The sequence below is a fragment of the Solanum verrucosum genome, unplaced genomic scaffold (assembly GCF_900185275.1).
Source record: "Solanum verrucosum unplaced genomic scaffold, falcon-dt-bn FXZP01000041.1, whole genome shotgun sequence".
Lineage (NCBI taxonomy): Eukaryota > Viridiplantae > Streptophyta > Magnoliopsida > Solanales > Solanaceae > Solanum > Solanum verrucosum.
In genome coordinates this window covers 767,185-789,833 of record NW_026020250.1, presented here as the reverse complement: position 1 = coordinate 789,833, position 22,649 = coordinate 767,185, and the positions used below count along the sequence as shown (strand labels likewise).

Genomic DNA, 22,649 nt, shown 5'->3' with positions numbered 1-22,649 from the left:
ATTTTGGTTAACAAATAATGGCATGGATGAATCTTTTTTCAAATAAAAATGAGTTAATCTTTTAACAAATGACATAAATGAATGTTTTTTACGAAATTCAACAACATATTTGAACATTTTCCATTGATTATATAATAAATTCTACGCTTCGAGTAACTATAAGATAATTCTAGTGGATGTAGTTGTCTTATGTGCGTCAATTCTTTACCTGCCGTGATATATTGAAGCCTCCAATAATTGAAATTGCACTATCTAGTTAGTTTTGTATCAATTGGAACTTTTGTAATATCAAACTTCTTAGAAAATCATAAATTAGCGATCGATAAAATTTTATAGCTGGACAATAAGAATTTCACACTAAATTTATTTAATTATGAATTAATATTCAATTAGCTAGGAGCTTTATAATGATGGATTAGCTAGGAGTTACTAATAAATTTCATAGTTAATTTCTTATTTATTTTTTAGTGGATTTAATTTAATCTGAACAACCACTTGATGTTTTGTGTACTATTTTGGATGTGTAAAAATCTACTTTGTGAATCAACCTTTATCGAATATTTGAGATAGTCATTATAACCTACGATAGTTCACTCACAAAGTTACTAAATCGTATTATTTTTATAACTCTATAGTGACTCAATTTAGGATAATTCAAAATACCAATTTAAATTTTATTAATATTTCACTTAGAAAGCCACTTAGTGATGGCAAATTGGTGGATTGAATCAGCTCTGGATAAATTGAAAATGGATTGAATTAAAATAGATTGGATCACAATTCACCCATATAAAATATTGATGAATATAGATCTAGTCAAATATGATATGGATAAAATAGTTGTAATCTACTTTAATCTCCTAAAGTAAAAAAATATTAAATCAAAACTAATTTGTTAATACCTTAACTCCTAGGCCACCACACGACCTATATTATTATTTTTTTAAAAATAACTTTTCATACAAAAAAATATAATTTTTTTACCCTGTATCCACTATCTCCCCCCACCCCCCAAAAAAATTGCCAACTTTACCCCCCCCCCCCCCACTGCCACCCCCACCTCCCCCACCCCCAAAGAAAATTAAAAAATATTGTTTTTTAGAAAAAGAAAATTGTCAACCCTACCCCCCACCCACACCAAAAACAAACTTTCTAAAAGAATTTAAAAAAAATAATAATGTTGCCCACCCATCCTATGCCCCTCAATTTTAATTTTAATTTTTTTTAAAACAAATAGTGCAATTAGGGAATTTTATCATAAGTGAGTGATACATGAGTATATATGGATTCTCATGTTTGTACATTTTGTCCATATTTGTATGAGCTTAAATAGATTGGAGTTCATACTTATTCATTTAAGAAAATATGAGTGATCCATTTAATTTAATATGAGAAAAATGAATCCATTTCATTTATATGGACTGAAATTGTCACCCCTAAAGTCACTCAACTTAAGTGATTCTTGGCTATAAAACAGAGTTGAGTGATTTTCTAAGTGAACTATCTTAAGTTAAGTAACTTGTAAATTATAAAACAAAATTGAGTGATTTTTTAAGTGAACTTTCCTAATTTCAAGTAGCTATCTCAGATATTATCTCTTTTTTTTAAAAAATCTTTTTCATTGTAAAACTCTAGATAAATTCAGGAAATTGAAGATTTGACTCAAATTTTCATGCAAATGTAAGTGTAAAACTTAAGCAAATAAAAGACATGCATGCTGTTTATCCAATGTATTCATGAACTGACTTCTGCTGTAATTTGATTTTCATGTGGTCATAATACATGTATTGTGACCAAGAAAATTCAATGAAGTTATTTAATACTAAATTCATTGTATTTTTTATATTATAAATTTAAAATGTTTATTCCAATTACACATCTATGTTCAGTGTTAAAAGTACTGATTAAATTCATGACTGACCAAATGTTGCATCAACCTAGGTTGAGTGTACCTTCTTCAGTTCTTTGCTAGAAATGATTAGAAAATGATGATGTTTTTTTTTTCATTCGATGTTTGATATTCATGTGAGGGTCTGGTTAAATTTAAATTTGCACTGGAAAATCTCACATTAGAGGATAAAAAATTCCCTGATAAAGATAACTTTGTACTCGTGAGAATTGGAACTCAAAAATTTTAATTAAAAATAAATAAATATTTACCGCTCTATTACAATTCTCTCGTTTACTAGAAAATAGAAAATGATGTTATCATTACATAAAATAGAAGCATTGTGACATAAATGATATGAGACTCAGAGTCAAATTATTGGAATGTCATAAAAGCATATTTCATTTACTAGACATAAATTCTATCCATCCAACAAATTGGCTCACTTCCTTGACAACACTGTGCCATAAATGTATATAAGAACACATTAAAGGGAATGAGACAAATTGCTTATAGAGTAATACATTGGAATTTTTTCACTTACACACAATTGATATTAAATATAGGGCAAAGTGATAATTTTAATTTTATGAATTCTAAATTTTTATAATGACGATTTAAATATTTTCTTCGTTCTTTTTTAGTTGTTATGATAAAGTTTGATATAGCTCTTTAAAAAAATTATTCTCTCCGTTCCTATTTACATGTCATTTTTACTAAAAATAGATGTTCATTAATACATGTCATTTCACTAAATCATTACATAAATAATACTTTTCTTCCTATTTTACCTTTTAGAGTTGTTAGTCTTGAAAATATAAAATTAACAAACATATGACAACTAGATGATTAATTCATGTTCATTCATTAATTTAATTAATTAAAATAAATTAATTTATAAAAAAAAAACTTAACTTCAAGAGATCACTAAATAAATGTATAATAATAAACTTTCTTATTTTTTTAAGGGACGTGAAATTTAAATTTGTGACATATGAATAGGAACCGAGGGAATAATAAGGTGTATTGTTTGATTAATATATTCCTTATTAATTCTTTAATTTTTTTCTATATATGTGACTCTTAATTCTAGAATAACTAATGTTAACGGCAAAGTTGGAAACAGACTAGTAACTCTCTCTTCATTGTGTAAATTGACAACTACTCTATTTTGGAACAAATATTTTTAGTATACATGATAATTAAGAAGAAACGGAAGGAGTATTAATAATTGAATTCTAAACTTAATATTTTAACATATTTAATAAACTTGTTACTACAAATACACTATTTGATCAAAAGTTACTGGTTCGATCAAATCCATACCCGAGCTTCTAGCTCCAACCTGATTAATAATCAATTAAATTTACAAATTTATTTTAGTTGAATATCAAACCAGATTTGCTTGAAAACCTTGATGATGAGATTATGGTAGTGATCTGAATTCAATGAAAGATAACAAGCAAGAAGTTCTTCTAAATCTTTAGATGTCTTTATGTTATTCTTCACTATCATCTCTACCATGGATTCTTTGAAATCTCTGTGTGGATCTTTAGATGACTTCACCACTGCATAGCTTGTTCTTGAAGAAACGCTTTTTCTGCTTACTACTCTAGGAGATTTTGTTCTCAACTTCACCCCATTTGATGATGAACTCACTGAAATTCTTCTTTTTGGACTTGTACTCTGTTCTATTTTCACTGTTAAAAACTTGAGCTCTGTTTTTTCTTCCTTTTTGTTGGGCTTGGTTATAATTGGAGGAAGATCGATTTTGAAAACAGAGTCTAATATATGATCATTGCAACGACGATGAGATGGTGACAAAATCATGGATTTGGGAGAATGAAGAGAGGATTGTGGTTCAGAGGAAAAGGGGGAATTGACACATTTAGGAGTGTTTCTCCTCATAATGTTCTTCCTTTTCTTGGAATATTTACTTGGTGTTTCTGAGAAATTGTTGGAAGTTGGGATATGCTTAGACAGTGTTACATTGGTTTGATGAGAATTATTAGGTCTAAGGTTTCTTGAAAAGTAATATGATTTTCTATGGTGCTGTTGAAGATTTGATGATGAGCAAAATATTGAAGATGATAATGAGGTCGATGAAGATGTTTGTTTTCTCTTGATTTGGCTTCGGCTTTTTCCCAGGTCCTTGAGCTTGTAAAACCAAGCGTTTGGTACCATATCTGATAGTTTAAATCTATAATTACCCATTTTTCTCAGACTCTGTATTGAAAGTGACTAGACCAGAGGAGTAGAAAATATGGGAGTGAGCTAAGGATGATAAATAGGCAGGGGAATGCGTGCGTGATGGTTTCAGAGGAATTTTTAGAAAATATGCGCGCGCATAAATGAAGTTTGAACTTGAAATCTCAAGATGAATTTTTTTGAAAGTCGTAAATAATTGAGTCTACTTATATCTATAATGTAGGTTTTTGCTGAAAGGGTTCGAGTGAATGACCCTACAATTCCTTAGATCCGTCTTTGAGAACTCCCTCTGTTCCATAATGCTTATCATGTTTTATTATTTTTTTACCAAATTAATATGACAAGAATTCACAATTTTATGATTTTTTATTAACGTTTTTTCACCACATTAATATTACAAGAATTTATAATCAATAATATTTTTACTATAGTTATCTTCATTGCAATTTTAATATATATATATATATATATATATATATCAAACTCAAACAGGTTAAAACGGATCAAATTAATAAATAATTATAATTTAATATTCAAAATTTGCTCCTATCAAAATAAATCAGGTTAAAATGGCCAATGGGTCACATAATAAATTACAATCCAGCCCATTCATTACGACCCAACCTTTTCTCTTTTTTCTTTTCTGAAAAAAAGAGTTAAAGCTAATTTATTTTTCTTAAATTCGTATCTTAAAAGTTTATTAAAATTACATAATTCAAAATCTTCAATTTAATTTTTATGTATCAGTTTCTGTTGCATTTTAACCCGTTAAATTACATTATTTGATCATTTTAACCAATAATTTGATGAGTTAATCCGAGATTAATTCATTGTGTCAAGTAAATAAATAATGTCATAGTTGACTCATTTAAATTTAAGTAAGTTGGTAAAATTATTAGTGTTCCAAGGACTTCACTCTTTGTATTTATGTCAAACAATTCAGAAACAAATATGCACATAATAGAAAGATTTCAACTTTCCAACTAAATATTATTATAAATAATGAAGAAACGTAAATAGTAGATACAAATATGAACATGTAAAATAAATTAGATGTAATACTTGAATACTTCGATATTCAATTTGATACCTTACTAGGGGTGGCAGGGGGACCGGGTCGGCCCGCCCCGCCCCGCGACCGGTCCGAGAATCGGCCCGCCGGACCCGGTCCAGTTAGAAGTTGGCGGGATGGGGGCTTTCGGGATAGGGGACCGGTACCGGTCCGGTTCACCCGTTCGGCCCGGTCGACCCGGCCCGGATGAACCGGCCGGTTCGCGGGATCCCCTAACATTTTTTTCTTTTAAAAAAAAAAATTCTATCGGTTGGGGCAACGGCTAGTGGGCCCCCCCAACGGATATTTTGGCAGTTTTTTCCCCCAACCAACACCCCCTACCACCCCTACTTTTAATAATTTACTTTAAACCCTCAAGTTATTATAAATACACTTTAACCCACTTTTAATATTATAAATACCCCTCTATCCCTTATTATTTCTTACAAAATTATATATTCTCTCATCTATTTTTTATATTCTTTCAAGTGTCAACTCTCAATCTTAAGTCTTAAATCTCAATATTTTATTTCATTTAAGTCTCATATTATATCATAATACATATATTTCAATTCTAAGTTTTCATATTATATATCATAATATATATATCTAAGTTTTCATATTATATTTGCTATCAAGTTACAAGTTACAAGTTACAACAAACTACAAGCTTCAAGAATCGGTTATAACGTTTGCTATTAACGCAGACGTTTGGTACATTCGTTTCATAATATTTATATTTTATTTTTCGTCATTAATTTTTGTGTTATTATTATTTTTATATTATACTTTACATATAATTAAATATGAGTTCTAACAAAAAAAATACCGGTAATGGAAAAGAGAAGGAACCAAGTGGCATTAGTAGATTATTTAATTTTACTAAAAAAAGTAGTAAGGAAAAAAATAAGAGTAAATGTGGTGGTACTTCTAGAGTTAGATTTAATACAAATGATTCTACTTATGTTGATGATACTTCTTATGATATTGATTCAAATGCTCAACTCGATCATGAACTTTTACAACAAATTTATGGTGATATTAATCCTTATCTTGATGAAAATTCAGGTGAAGAAGTAGAAGTTGGTTCGGGAGAAGATGAATTAGAAGATACACCTACTAGTCCGGTGACAAATGTTCCAAATGAAACTACAAATTCAATGGAGACGCCCACCCCTTATACCTCCTACAAGGGAGAAGGTGAAGTATCAACGCCCTAAAACTTCTGTTGTGTGGCAATTTATGACTTTAGATAAGGAAAATTCTATTGCTATTTGTAATAAATGTAAGCAACCTTTTAAACATAAACAAGGTGGAGGTCAAGGTGGGACGGGGGGCTTAAATAGACATTTGTTATCTTGTGTGCCGATTCAATATAAAGAAGCTAAATCATTAGCCGATAGAAAAAAAGGAATTTCAGTTAATGATTTTGATATTAATGTTAATGAATCGGTAGGGGCTTCTAACATGGTTCAAGGAACATTAGATCCTTCTAACCCCGGTGGTCCACTAACACAACGTAAATATAATAAGGAAAGAGATCGTGAAAATTTAGCTAAAATGGTTTCTGTTTGTGGTTTACCTTATAGTTTTCCTTCACATCCCGATTTTATTGAATATATTCAACAAACTTATAATCCTAATTATAGAGGTTTTTCAAGAAATACTGTTAAATCTGATATTTTTGTATATCAAGGTAAACATTGTCAATATCTTCGTTGTGTGTTTAGCATATTAGATTGTAAAGTGTCTATAACTTCGGACATGGGTCGTAGTGTTAATGGACGTGATTATTTAACTGTTACAGCACATTGGATTGATCATAACTGGAATTTGCAAAAAAGAATCTTAAGTTATAAAGAATGTGTAGAGAAAAAAACTGGTGCATATTTAGCTTCAAATATTTTGAGTGTTATAGATTATTACATGCTTATAGATAAAGTAATGTCTGTCGCATTAAATAATGCATCTAATAATGTAAACGCTGCTAGTATGTTAAAAATTAGATTATGTCCAATTGATGATAATTCTTTTCATGTTAGATGTGTTGCACATGTATTAAATTTAGTTGTACAAGATGGTATTTCATTATTTGAATGTGGTTGTATGAAAATTGAATATGCTGTTGCCTGGATTTTTTATGCTAATAGAGTTGCTAGAATTAGGGAATTTAATGAGCGTTGTGTACTATGTGATTTGCCACCAAGAAAAATTCCAAGACATATTAAAACAATGTGGAATTCTTTTTACGAAATGCTTTCAGTTGCTTACGAATATAGAGGACCCATACAAATGGTGTTTAATGCTCATAATGCTGACCCATTAGACAAAATTTGTGAAGAAGATTGGGAAGAAAGTAATGAACTATTAGAATTTTTAAGACTTTTTTATGATGCAACAACCATGTTTTCTGGAATTTATTATCTTACTATTTCATCAGTATTAATAAATATTTGTGCTATTTCAGTTCAATTTTCTAAATACAAAAATATTGAAAAATTTAGAGTTGCAATTGAAGGTATGATTGAAAAATTTAAAAAATATTTTTTTCCTATTCCTCAAATTTTTTTAACTGCTACTTTACTTCATCCTGACTATAAATTACAAGGTGTGCAGGGACTTGTTGACACTTTTTATAATACCTTAGAAATTTCACCGGAAATAAATCCAACTAGTCAAATGTGTAAGTGTAGCATAAAAGTAGAAGCAAAAATTTTGTATGAAAAATATAGAACTACAGGAAATATTCAAGAAGTTGGTCAAACTTCTAATCCTCAGAGTAAAGCTCGAATTTCAAGTTATATGCGAGATTTTCTTGGTCTTAATTCTACTAACCGTGATGATTTTGAAGAATATCTTAATCAATCTTTAGAAACAGTGAAGACGAAGATGGCAATGAAGATTTATTAGCATGGTGGAGGAGGCGGAGCGTTGCATTTCCAATTTTAAGCAAAATGGTTCGTGATGTTCTAGCTATTCAAGCTTCATCAGTTGCATCAGAGGCTGCTTTTAGTGCGGCAAGGTTTCAACTTGGCGATCATAGACATTCATTGGCGGAAGACAGTTTGGAAATATCAGTTTTATTTAGAGATTGGGTCAACGCCGAAAGGAGAAATGATAATTTGCCAAAGTTAAGTTCCAAACAAGAAGCTTGGATTAATGCGGTACTTGGATCTAGTGATGATGAATTAGAGTCACAAGAGTTTCTAGCAAGTTTGCCAACACCGGAGGATGTTACCGTCGATATGATGCGACAATTAGAATTGAATTTTAAAGGAAAATACAAATATTAGATTACATCAGAGAACTAATTGAAACAGAACCCTTCCTAGAAGGTGGCTGCGTAAATTAGTTACTCATCTAATATTTGTAACAAATATTAGTTTTACATATGAGAACTTATTGAAACAGAACCCTTCCTAGAAGGTGGCTGCGTAGATTAGTTACTCCACTAATATTTGTAAATTGTAACTTCTAAGTTCTAAGTTGCAATTAGATTTTATTGAATAAATTTGAAGGCTTTATTAAGTCTTTTTTATATAACTATTGTCTTGCATTTTAATTTTAATATATTCATACATATTTACATATATACTAATTTGTTTGAAAATAGTTGAACATAATAAAAAGAGAACTAGCTATTACAAAATTTTATAATAAGGAACAAATGTTAAAAAATGGAACTTTAATACATCAACTAACACCTAGATTATTAAAAAAAAAAAAAAAGAAGGAAAATTCAAAGTATTGCACATAACGTCCTTTTTTGGGGCCTTTTCTTCAAAATCAAAATTTCAAGTTTAAATTACTTTAAAATATTTAAAAGACAAATTTGAACTTCTCAAATTTGTAATTTCAAAATTGAAAATTGAAAATTGAAGTTTGAAATTTGAAAGTTGAATTTGAAATTTGAAATTTGAAAAGTTGAATTTGAAGTTTGAAATTTGAAGTTTGAAATTTGAAGTTTGAAATTGAAATTTGAATTTTGAAATTTGAAAACTTAAGCATTATTTATTAGCTAAAAATGTTATTGAAAAAAAATCAAATAAACTAAAAATGTTATTCAATAACATATAATTTCAATACAAATAAATAAGTATATAAAAAATAAAAAATCCCCCGTCCCGTCCCGTCCCGTCCCCCCAAAACCCGTCCCATCCTATATATATAGTGGGACGGGATGGGACTTATTTTTGTCCCCCCAATCCTGGTCCCCCCAATCCCGGTCCCCCCAAAATCCCCCCAGATCCGTCCCCCGTCCCGTCCCGTCCCCCAGTCCCCGTCCCCGTCCCCTTGCCAGCCTTATGCCTTACTACAATTTTTTTTTTCTCTTTCAAAGTAAACCAAAAGGTAATCTCAACTAGAAAAGAAATTAAAAGAATGATTTACCCGATGGATTTGACTCCACAACTTACCACCCCAAAAATCATATTTTAGATAAATGATTTTTTCAAGATTCTGATTCACCTACTTCAGAATTTTAAATTAAAATAGATTAGGTGAGCTTACAAAATAATTCAATTTGGGAGACTAATTATATTTTAGAAAAACATAGTGCATGCAACCAAACGTGCATCCCCATATAGCACTTGTTTATTTTTGTCGATAGGGTCCATAGCAAAGAAAAATGTGTCGATAAAGCAAATAGAATACAACCAAATATTGAAAAGGGTGTGGATGAGTTTTCCTACTTGCTATCTTATTTTATTTTATTTTATTTTTTGTATATTATGGCTTTATGCCTAATGGCCAAATCAACTCCATCTAAAAAATAAGAAAAGTTTTGTTCTCCTCATCATTATGTTATTTTTTAAATTGCATAAATTTGGTTCTTATCCCTAAATATTCTCCTCCTCGTTTTACGCTGATTTTCAACTCCATGATGAACAAATTGGCATTAGTTTGCACCCATTAGATTTACTCCCACTACAACAATCTATATGACTGATTTTTTTTTAAAATATATATTTTATATTTAATAGCAATTTAATTTTATAACACATATTTTACATTAATGAAACAATTTATAGTCACATAAATGTTTACGGCTTATTTTATAACATAAGTTTCAAAAAAGGAGTATTATTTTTAAACTTCATGTCAAGTCAAACTACATCATATAAATTACGAAGAAGGGCCTAAAATGCCCTTAAACGATTGAAATTGGTATAAAAATTCCGTTCGTTAACCTATTGGCCATAAAATTCCCTTGGGGTTAACCTTTGTGACACTTTAATACCCTTCTTCACAAACGGCCCATTAATTGAATTAATTAATTTTCTCATTTAATACGTGACATGATCTAATTCGTTAGAAAAAATAATTAACTAAAACTAGTTTGACCTAACCCAACCCTGACCCAACTAAAAACCCATTAAACTAACATATTTTTGGCATAATTTCGACACTAACAATAGTTCCGGTAGAGAAGATATATTTTGTTGATGAACAAGATTTTCGGTTTTCTTTCTTTGCCTGAAACCATGATGATTCAAATCCGACGTCATTAACTTTCTAAACACCCTTAATCGTTCGGTTTCTGATGAGCTGATAGTCAATAACTGCTTACACCCTTTAATCATTTGGTTTTCGATGAACTGATTAGATATGGTTCTCCATCCTCCTCTTTTGTCACCGTCGTCTCCTTCCTCCGATTAAATCCCCATTGTTTACTCCATTTCCATGGCCCTGATCTCCTTCACCATATTTGTCGGAATCATCTTCTCTGCATCTGCAACGACATCGTTCCAAATAGTGGAGTTTTGGTTGAGTGAGTGATTTAATGGGTAGATCCGGGTTTGGGCTAAATTAAATTAGGTTTTTGATGAATTATTTTCTAGCAGTTGAAAATGTGACACGTATTAAATGACAAAATTAATTAATTAATTAATTCAATTAATGGACCGTTTGTGAATAAGGGTAATAAAGGGCCATAAAGGTTAACCCCAAGGGTATTTTGTAGCCAATAGGTTAACGCGGGGTATTTTTTTTACCAATTTCAATAGTTTAAGGGTATTTTAGGCTCTTCAACTATTTTATGCTATATATATATATATATCCTACAAGCTGGGAGTGTTGATGATCTCATCAGATTATAAGAAAATGAAAGGAACCTTTTAGCATAGCTTTTTATGAAAGTAATTGATCCACTCTAAAGCATATAATAGAAGCATCAAATAAGTTGGGAGAATGTAACCCATTGTCCCACACACGACAGATACATTTCACTTTTGTTCATGTGAGATTTGAGTTTGAGAGAGCCAATCCTTCTAAAATTTATTTGGTCATCTCTCTCGAGTTCAAAATGAATTAATTCTCGTCATTAATATCTTTGCTCACGATAATTATAACCTCTCAGGAGAATCGATGATTGCATCTTTGATGCAGTGCTAGCTAATTTAAAACTTTTTGATTGACTAGTTATAAATAGATCTAGGGCTATAAAACAAAAGGATTATCTTGAACGAATACTAAAAAGCAGTTCATGGAGACCCGTTAACTGCAATGACGATATATTGATCATGTACCCAATTCTCAGAGGAATCTCACCGTCGTCTTACCTTTGGAATATCGTCAATCTCTGGTCTATCTCACCCTATTTATTATTGTGTGGCATATATACCTATCTATATTTATATTACCTTAAAAGTGTGACTTTCCTAATTTAAATGTCAAATTTGTATAATAATCCTAATTTAAAACATATATATATATATATCACACTTAAATAATATATTTTTTCTTAGAGGGTTTTAACTTTTTTGATGAGTTCTAACTTTTTCAAAAGGTTTTGACCTTTTTAATGAGTTGTGACTTCTCCATAGGGTTGTGACTTTTTCGAAAAATGATGACTTTTCTGTTAAGGCACAATAAATATATGTTCATACTATCATTTATTAGCCATAAATAGAGGGGTTTTCTCTCATTTTCAAGCACAAAAATTCTACGATCTTTTAGTCTTCTTCTTCTTACACTTTAAAAATTCTTGTGTGATTTATTATCATTGAGTGAGTACGAAGTTCAATTTTTTTGAGGTTCCAATAACTTGAATGCTATATTACTATAATACCCCCAACTAAAAACATATCATATATAACTTGAGTGTTTAATTGTAACACCTCGAAAGTTGGAAAATTGAGAAAGAAAAGAAAAGTGCATAAATTCTTCTGAGGAAGTGGTCTACAAGACAAACCTATGGACCGTAAGAAGTCCTATGGGTCGTAGGAAGTGAATCGTAGAACCCAAAGTTGAGTTTTTGAAAAATAAGTCCCTGTAAGTGGACCTACGACTTTGACAAGACGAGCCATAGTATTTTGGACGAGCCATAGTATTTTGGACGAGCAGTAGATGGATTTTGTGTGAAGGGTTCAAAGATTTGATTTAAGACCCAGACCCACAGAAGGGTTTGACGAGTTGTATGAAGATTGACGGGTCGTAGAATGGGTTTCATAAAAAATTCTCAAACTTGGTGAAATTTTGTAGTCTACGGTCTATGGAACGTGGAACAGATGACGAGTCATAGGATTGACTCGTAGGAATGCCCTAAGATTTTGGCCCTTTGGGATACTTACAGATCGTAGGTCAAAATGGTAACCTTTCGACAATTATTTTAAGGGTATTTGAGTCTTTTCTAGGTGTCTAAGATCTATACTACATCGTTTTAACCTATAAATAAATCGTATAACTGATTTTATTCCTAGAAAATTACCTATTTCCTTCCCATCCCCAAAGTCCTCCAAATTCCTCTCTAGTTTTTCTCTCCAAGGCTCAAAAGGGATATTAGGGTTCTTCAAGTTTTCAAGTCTCCAGTTTCTCCATTGTTTTGGGCTTCAAGGTAAAGGTATGCAGGGTTTCATCAATGGGTTCCCCAAACTTTTCTCAATCCTTCAAGTCAAGTTTCAATCAAATTGATTAGATTTTCATTTAATTCTTCATGGGTTCCAATTGTGTTGATTCAATTGTTTTATTTTGATACTATTATGATTGTTTTGACTTAATTGCATGATTTCCAATTAATTTCATATGAACTCATGCATTATTCTTGATTATGATAAGAACTCTAAAGACATAAATTTATGAAGAAGCTTAAATCTATGATTGATGTTTTTATGAAATCTATGCATGAGTTAAGAGAAAAAAGATTTTATGATCTAGGTTGCTTTAAGATGAGCATCAATGAAATTGTGGAAGGGGTTTGTCCCTTATGCTTGATTCAAGATTTAATGAGCTACTCTATGATATTTAAGCTCAAATTAGTAACTAAATTGTGCTTCTCCATTGTCAAGACCCAAAGTACAACGTAGTCGTAACATGGTGTATAAAATCCCGAGAGTCCATACAGAAGCCACTTAGCATACATCATACAAAATAATAAAATGTAAAGAATTCAAAAGACAGTTTCTATATCATAAAGAGTTTGATAAAAATGGAAGTCTGACATAAGTCTCAAAGACATTCAATACATCATAAGGAAAGTGATTGGGACGTAACCCATACATCACATACAAAGTCTGAAATTGAAATGACATAAAGCTATAAAAGTGACATCATCCTCGAAGTATGAGGACTCTCCAAGTCTTTAAATTTCTAATGCAATCAAGTAGCCACGAACGGAAGGATAAGAATCGTCGAGCCCTATATTAGTGAAACAATGTAGGCACAAGTATGCATTAGTACATGGAATGTATTAAGTATGAGGGGAATGCAATAAAACATGAGACATGATCATAAAGGGACATAATTAAAACATGAAATGCATGACCAAGTTAAAACATAGTAAAAATCATTTACGAAGATTCATAAATCATGAACATGGTCAATGCATCTTTAAATCATAAAGGAAGATTCATAAAACACTACTAATTAACTTAGTTTCTTTTGTAGGAAGTTTACCATTAACCGACATATAGATCATGTGAGCTATAACATGGAATCCAATGTCTGCCCCACACCGGAAAGAGATGTCCTTACTTTCCAAGGTAAGAATCATAAATATGAGCTAAAGTGGATCCACTAGCTAAAGTCTATCTAAGACAATCATCCTATGGTGGAACATATGTATGGGATGAGTAGATTGCTACTAGAATCCTGACCTCAAGCTATGGGAGAGCTTCCATCTCAATAGCATGCTTCAGGCCGTGAATTGCTTTCTTTAGTTTGCAGACATAATGAGGAAAATCAGGATGAACATACCCAGGAGGTTGGCACATATAGACATCTTCATTAAGGCGACCTTGAAAAAATGCATTGTTCACGTCTAACTGGTGCAAGGGCCAATTATACTGAACTGAAAGTGATAAAATCAATTTAACAGTAACATGTTTAACGACTGGGCTGAAGGTAGAGTGATAATCTACACTAGGACATTGAGTAAAACCTTTTACAACCAACTGAGCTTTATATCTATACATATTTCTATTTGATTTGGTTTTGATACAATAAAGCCATTTGCAGTCAACCACATTGTGAAGGCATATTGGTCATTAAGGCATCAAAATCAAGTTTCATAGCTTCTCTCTAGTATGCAGTCATTTGGGTTTGGTTATAAGTGGTGGGAAGTGATTCCAAAGAGGTAATGACAAGATAATCAAATACTTTCTTTGGGGTAGTGATACTATTCTGAGAACGAGTGACAGGGTGATGAATGGTGGGTGGTTGAGTAGATGATATGGTTGTGGTGGATGATGTATTGATACGGGAAAATGGGTTAGGAGGTGAGTATTGAACCTGAGTTGGGATGAATCTACATCAGGTAAAGGAGGTGCTGTGGGTGGGATTTGTGGTTGCCGATTTCGGCGTTTATATTGGAGTAGGGGTGGAGATGTATGCGGAGTGGGAACAAAACAATGTAACACCTCAGAAACTAGTAGGCTAAACTAGAGCTTGACGTGAGGGTTAGAGTTGTAAATAACTCCCGATACTCAATATTTATATTTTGGGTTAGAACGTTAAGGTACGACTCCCCAAGGACCAATGATGGGTCCTTGAGGAGGACCCTTTAAAAGTGACCAAAAAGGTGCCTGGGCAGTGACCCACGAGGGGCCACTCACGCCCTATAGGCCCCCCACGCCTCGTGTGTGAGGGGATGTGGGTCCAGCCTGCAGAACCAAGTCCCAGAACCCCGACCCACTGTTCACCAGCACGGGCCGTGGGTCCAACCATGGTCCGTCGGTGAGAGTGTTGTGGGTGATGATTGGAAACAGTTTTGAGGAGTTAGTTGAGGGGTACTTTGGGGTTTTCCATTTTTATTTAATACTAAGTGATTCTCTTTACACTAAATAAGACTAAATATATAATGATTTATGACCCCTAAATTAAGTCATCCTTCTCACAATTCCAAAATCCCAAATCAAAGCCCACTTTTCCCCAAAACACTCTCTAGAACTCCAAGGAAGAAGAAGAAGAAAGTGAAAGCTAGGGTTGAAGAAACAAGATTTTCCACTCAAATTTGTTGGATTTCTTCACCAAGGTATGGTAGCTCTTCCTCCATGGATAGAATTCATCCATGGAGCCCCTTCAAAAACCCCCAAATTTCAAAGCTAGAAATTCAAAAAGTTAGGATTTGACTTCAATCTCATGGGTTCCTTTCAAAAACGTTTCTAATGATTGATTTATGATATATTAGGTATTAATTGATGATTTCCTATGGTTTTCATGTTGAATTCCCCAAGAACCCATGAAATCCCCATATTACTCAATTATGATCTTGTGATGTGAGTTTGTTGATTATAGATGAATGTTATGAGATTATGCTTATAATAATTGAGCTAGTTGAATTATGTTATTATCCATGTCTAATTCAGTAATTCTAGATGTGTTGATGAAATGTGATCTATAGTCCTTGAAGGGCAAAGTATGAGAATTATGCATGATTATAAGACTTATGTACATGCTTTAAGAACACTTTGTGAGTAAAGTGATTATGATTATGATCTAGTTGTTCTGTTGGAAGATATCCTTATATGCACACATATGTATGAATATGATATGACGTGAAAGGTTTTCTCACAATATGGTGATTCTAAGGTTGAAAAGCCATTCTCACCTATTGAATCTATGAGCTATAATATGAATTATGTTGGATTGAGTGTCAACATATTCTTCCATGAATATGAACTTAAGTCAAGACTTAATATGTAATATATGGTAATTAATTCTTAGAACCGAGCGGATGTTGATATGAGATGGAGGCTCTTCTATTAGTAGACGTGCAGTTTTCCTAGTAGTAATCTCTTCGGATGGAAGCTCTTCCATTAGTAGAGGTCGGGTTTCTAGTAGCAATCCCCTTATCCCATAACTATGTGCCCTCATAGGTCTTTAGCTAGTGGATCCACCTAAGCTAAGAGTATGGTTCTACCTTAGGCAAGTAAAACAACCCCTTTTTGGTGTGGGGTAGACATTGGATTCCATGTTTAGCTTACATGGTCTATGTCGGTTAAAGCTTATTCCCACTATGGCAACAATATGAACTAGAACATGAATGATGAACTATGGTTACCTAAGGAGGTTTACTTAGCATGGGTGGGATTATGAGATCTTATTCATGCATTGCACAAGTAGACTTTGAGGGTACTTCTAGTATGTTTCTCTTATGATATGATGATCTATGAGTTGATTATGCTTATGACTTATGTTATTCCATTATCTTCAAAATGATGTTTTAACTTAGTAAATTACATACATTCAACTAAAATGTCCTTTTTAGAATGTCTTCACTATTTTTATGCATGACTATCATACTTAGTGCATTTTTGTACTAACCCATATATTCTACATTTTCCACAAGTGTAGGCTCCGGTCCTTGAGGTGATCTTCGTTTGGTCATAGCTTGGATTCGACTATTCTCTTTGATTTTGGTGAGTCCTCATGATTCGAGGACGGATGATGCTTTTGTAGTTTTTTTTCTTGTATTTTCATTTGTGGACTATGTAGTATGGGTTGTGTCCCTTTTCATTTGATTCAAGGATTGTAATAGATGGCTAATTGAAACAAGTCTAGACTTCCGCTTTGCTTTTATGAAAATAAATTTAAGACTTGAAATGTGTTGTACTCTTTATTGTTCTATGCTTATGTTGTGATATGTTAAGAGGCTTCCATGGTACCTTTTGGGGTCCTATATGCCTTGTTACATCTAAGGGGTACCCATGGGTCGTGACAAACTTGGTAATCAGAGCACAAAGTTTAGAATGATTCTAGGATGATGTCTCATAATCCACGTCTAGTAGAGTTTTTTTTATGAGTGTGTAGTGCGCCACATTTATGAATGAGAGGCTATAAGATGTTTAGGAAATTTCACTTCATTCATTACTCTTAAGTCGTGCCGTAGAGTTTAACTCTATAAAGTCCCTCTCCTAATCCTTCTCTTGTGTCTTCAGGATATGAATACATGAAGGGCTAACGAAAGAAGGATGAAAGATGAGAATGAGAATGAGAATCAAGGAGGTCCTCCTCAAGCTTCGATTGATCCTTCAGCTATGTCGAATATAGAGGTTAGGTCGGCTTTCCAAAAGTTGGTCCAAGCGGTAGGAGCAGATCCCATAGAGTGGGAAGTGTTCAAATCGACATTTCTTGATAGATTCTTTCCCCGAGAGTTGAGGGAGGCTAAGGTGGAAGAGTTCATCAACCTTCGTCAATGGAGTATGAGCATGAAAGTGTATTCCCTAAAATTTACTTAATTGTCCAAATATTCTCTGGCCATTATGGCGGATTCGAGGGATGAAATGAGTAGGTTTTTAACGAGTGTGTCCAACTTGGTTGAAGAAGAATGTCGTACAACAATGCTCCATCATGACATGGATATCTCAAGGCTTATGGTGTACGCTCAACAAATTGAGGAGTCAAAACTCAAGAAAAAGAATAAAGAGGTTAACAGAGCTAGAACCGGTGATGGGAACTTCTCCAATGCTAGATCCGATGGACAAGGTCGACCAAGGTTCCAACAAAGGTTTTCCAACCAAGGTTCCTCTAGTGCTCCAAGGGTCAACAAAGATAGGTGTCCAACCCTAAACCTCAAGGAGGTAATGGTAGTGGTTCCTACCTGACTAGATCTACTTGTTCCAAGTGTGGAAGAAAGCATGATGGTAAGTGCCTAGTTGGCATGGATGGTTGCTTTAGTTGTAGGAAGAGTGGTCACAAAATGAGAGATTATCCTATGCTTGCGGCTAAAGAAAAAGAGGACAAACAAGTTCCTTCTAGTGGTTTAAACTCCGATGCTCCCAAGAAGAACCGTTTCTGTGCCTTTCAATCCCGAGGTGACCAAGAGAGCTCCCTGGATGTGGCGACTAGTATGTTGAAAGTCTTTCTTATTGATGTGTATGCCTTATTAGATCCCTACTTTGTCCTTTGTGACTCCTTATGTGGCCATGAAGTTTGGTATGCTCCCCGAAGTGTTAGTAGAACCTTTATCGGTCTCTACCTCGGTTGGTGATTCCGTGGTGGCTAGGAGGGTTTATAGAAGTTTTCCCGTTTCCTTGCCCCATAGTGTTACTCTTGCTGACTTGGTAGAGTTAGATATGATAGAATTTGATGTGATTTTGGGTATTGATTGGTTGCATGCATGTTATGCCTCTATCGATTGTAGAACTCGGGTGGTTAGATTCCAATTTCCAAATGATCCCACCTTTGAGTGGAAGGGGGGAAATTCTATGACTAAAGGTCAATTTGTTTCTTGTCTTAAAGCTAGAAAAATGATCTCCAAAGGGTGTATTTACCATCTTGTTAGGGTGAGAGATGTTGAATCCGAAACCCCTTCTCTTGAGTCGGTTCCTGTAGTTAATGAATTTTCAGAAGTTTTCCCCGATGATTTGCCTTGTATTCCTCTAGAGCAGGAAATAGATTTTGGTGTTGACCTTTTACCGGATATGCAACCTATCTCAATTCCTCCTTATAGAATGGCTCCGGCGGAGTTAAAAGATTAGAAGGAGCAACCAAGGGATTTGCTAGACAAGGGTTTTATTCGTTCGAGTATCTCTCCATGGGGTGCTCCCATATTATTTGTTCAAAAGAAGGTTGGATCTCTTAGAATGTGCATCGATTATCGTCAATTGAATAAAGTGACCGTTAAGAATAAGTATCCCCTTCCAAGAATTGATGACTTGTTCGACCAACTTCAAGGGGCTAGCTATTTCCCAAAATATGATCTTTGTTCGGGTTATCACTAAATGAGGATGAGGGAGGTTGATATTCCAAAGACGGCTTTCCGAACAAGATATGGTCACTATGAGGTTTTAGTAATGTCATTTGTTTTGACTAATGCTCAGGCGGCATTCATGGACTTAATGAATATAATTTTCCAACAATACCTTGATATGTTTGTGATAGTGTTTATCGATGATATTTTGATCTATTCAAGGAGTGAGAGTGAACATATGGATCATTTGAGAATTGTGTTACATGTCCTTAAGTACCAACACCTTTTTGCAAAGTTTAGTAAGTGTGAATTTTGGTTAAGGTCAGTAGCTTTCCTTGGTCACTTGTGTCAAGCAAGGGTATTGAGGTAGATCCTAAGAAGACGGATATGGCAAAGAGTTGGCCTAGACCTCTAACTCCTTCCGACATTAGAAGCTCTTTGGGTTTGGCCGGTTACTATAGGAGATTTGTTGAGGCTTTTTCTTCCATTGCCTCTCCTTTGACGACTTTGACATAAAAGAAAGCTAAGTTAGTATGGTCGGAGGCTTGTGAGAAGAGTTTCCAAGAGTTGAAAGATAGACTTACTTCCGCTCCGGTGTTGACCTTACCAGATGGAACGAATGGTTTTGTGGTGTATTGTGATGCCTCCAGAGTTGGGTTGGGATGTGTGCTTATGCAAAATGGTAAGGTGATTGCCGATGCTTCAAGGCAACTTAAAGTCCATAAGAAGAATTATTTGACCCATGACCTTGAGTTAGCGGCGGTTGTTTTTGCCTTAAAGATTTGAAGGCATTACCTATATGGGGTCCATGTTGATGTGTTTACCGATCACAAGAGCTTACAATATGTGTTTTGTCAAAAAGACTTGAATCTTTGCCAAAGAAGGTGGCTAGAATTATTAAAGGATTATGACATGAGTGTTCTTTATCACCCCGGCAAGGCCGATGTGGTAGCGGATGCTCTTAGTCGGTTGTCTATGGGTAGTGTGGTTCATATTGATGATAGTAAGAAAGAATTGGTGCATGACGTTCATAGGTTGGCTCGGCTAGGTGTTCAACTAATGGATTCCACTAAGGGTGGTGTCATGGTCATAATGGGTCCGAATCGTCCTTTGTGATGGATGTGAAGTCTAAACAAGACCTTGATCCTATATTAGTAGAGTTGAAAGAGTCGGTACTCAAAAAGTCCGTTGAGGCTTTCTCCCAAGGGGAGATGGAGTACTTAGGTACCAAGGTCGGTTATGTGTTCCGGATGTTGATGGTTTGAGGGAGCAAATTTTAGAAGAAGCTCATAGTTCTCGGTATTCTATTAATCCAAAAGCCACCAAGATGTACCGTGATCTACGGGAAGTCTATTGGTGGAACGGTATAAAGAATGATATAGCGGGATTCATAGCCAAATGTCCAAATTGTCAACAAGTTAAGGTGGAGCATCAAAGGCCGGGAGGCTTATCCCAAGACATAGATATTCCCATTTGGAAGTGGGAAGATGTGAATATGGATTTTATTGCGGGTTTGCCTCACACCCAAAGGAAAAATGATTCTATATGGGTCATTATAGATCGAATGACAAAATCAGCCCACTTTATTCCCGCCAAGGTTTCTTTTACGGCAGAAGACTATGCCAAGTTGTATATAAGAGAGATACTGAAGTTGCATGGAGTTCGTTTATCTATTATTTTGGATCAGGGTACTCAATTTACTTAACACTTTTGGAAGTCATTCCAAAAAGGGATTGGTACTAAAGTTAAGCTTCGCACGACTTTTCATCCCTAAGCCGATGGGCAGGCGGAGCATACTGATGTTCAACGTAATCAACTGACACTATTTCAATTCAAGTGCCAAACGATCGCATGTAGTGATATAACCCAACCAAGGGTTGGGATCGTTCCCACAGGGAGTGGTTTTAAGAGTTTATGGAAAAATAAAATCAAGTTCTAATTAGTCATAGCTATAAATATTAACGAATAAAAACATACTAAATATAAGGGGTGACACAAACATCAATTATCAATGGGGTTTGGATTAATTAACAACGAAAAAGAGAAAAAATACAAGGAGATATGGAGACGGGATTCTTGGGATGTGATATGAATACGGGTTAAACTTGGCTATTGGGTACATGCTTTTGATAGTAAATTGTTGAGCATTTCTGACTAGGCTAGACTATAATGGGGGTAAATTGTCTCTCGAGCAACTTACCCAGAATCAACTTGATTTCTCTCGAACACCGAGTTGCCGCATTAAGTACAGCCTCCACCTTAGCCTATTCACCCTCTCGAGCTGAATGTGTGGGAGAAGGACTAGGATTCACTCTCTCGAGTTGAACCCATGTCGACCCAATACCACCGGCTATCAATTTAGTAGTCTTAGTTTTATGACCTCTCTCTCGAGTAAGCCAAAAACACTACGATGAAATTGTATTTGTAACTACAATCCCATTAAGTTCATACACAACTACTAAACGAAATCACATTTACACAACAAATAAACCATCAACAAGCAAGACCCAACATATAATTTAACCTATATTCACAAAATCACACCCCAAGAATTGAGGTTTTAGCTAGACATGTAAAAGAGATAAAAAATATATACCAGTATCAGTTTCCATCAACTGGGTATGAAGAATTAAGTCTTAAAACACGTGAAGAGTGAAGAATCTTCGAGACCCACTTCCAATTTCTTTGAGTTGAAGAACAAAGTCTCTAAAACCCTCTAAAACTTAACTCTCTCAAAAACTGTAAAAAGTTCCAATAATAGAAGAGATACTAAGCTAGAGATTCAAAACAAGTATTTATAGTGTTTGAAAATTTGTGTTGCGGAGGACCATTCAGCGCAGTTAGTCAAGATCACTGATACACTCAGCGATCCTCCTTTTGGTCGATTTCATCGCCTTCTTGCTTTAGCCTTCAACATCTTTGCGTTTTGGGTCGTTGGGCGCTATGGTACTGCTTCACGGAACTGCTCGGCAACACGCTGGCTGCTCCATTTCATCGCCAACTTGATCTTTCCCTTCAGGGCTCAGAACCCTGGAACTAAAGGTGATCTCCAGGCCGATCGGCTACTCGCCAACAGGGATCAGCGATCTTCAGGCCTTCATTTATTCGTTCTTTTCAGCCGCCTTGTTCCTTTTTGCCAAGTAGTGTCCATGCTTTTCCTCAAACTCCAAATACCTAAAACTGAAGGGTTTACATCAGTTATTGAGACAAAATATGCATTTGAGGCCACTAATTATATTAAAATATAGCTCTAAATGAGTCCAATTTGTCGACTCATCAACACCCCAACTTAAACTTTTGCTTGTCCTCAAGTAAAACTCAAGTTCAACAGTTCAAAAAGGATGTTTCAAACAGTGCTACACAAGACTCAATCA

General features: G+C 34.1%; 2 protein-coding genes across 3 annotated transcripts in view; one reads left to right on the top strand and one right to left on the bottom strand.

The window, feature by feature from the left end:
- Nucleotides 1-22,649, top strand: part of LOC125833069 (uncharacterized) — a 1,066,246-nt gene that overhangs the window by 299,165 nt on the left and 744,432 nt on the right. The gene's annotated exons all lie outside the window — the stretch shown is intronic.
- LOC125833081 (transcription repressor OFP1-like) lies at nt 3,263-4,102 on the bottom strand. The gene has a single exon (XM_049512233.1). It carries the CDS (start codon nt 4,100-4,102, stop codon nt 3,263-3,265), a length of 840 nt encoding a protein of 279 aa, XP_049368190.1.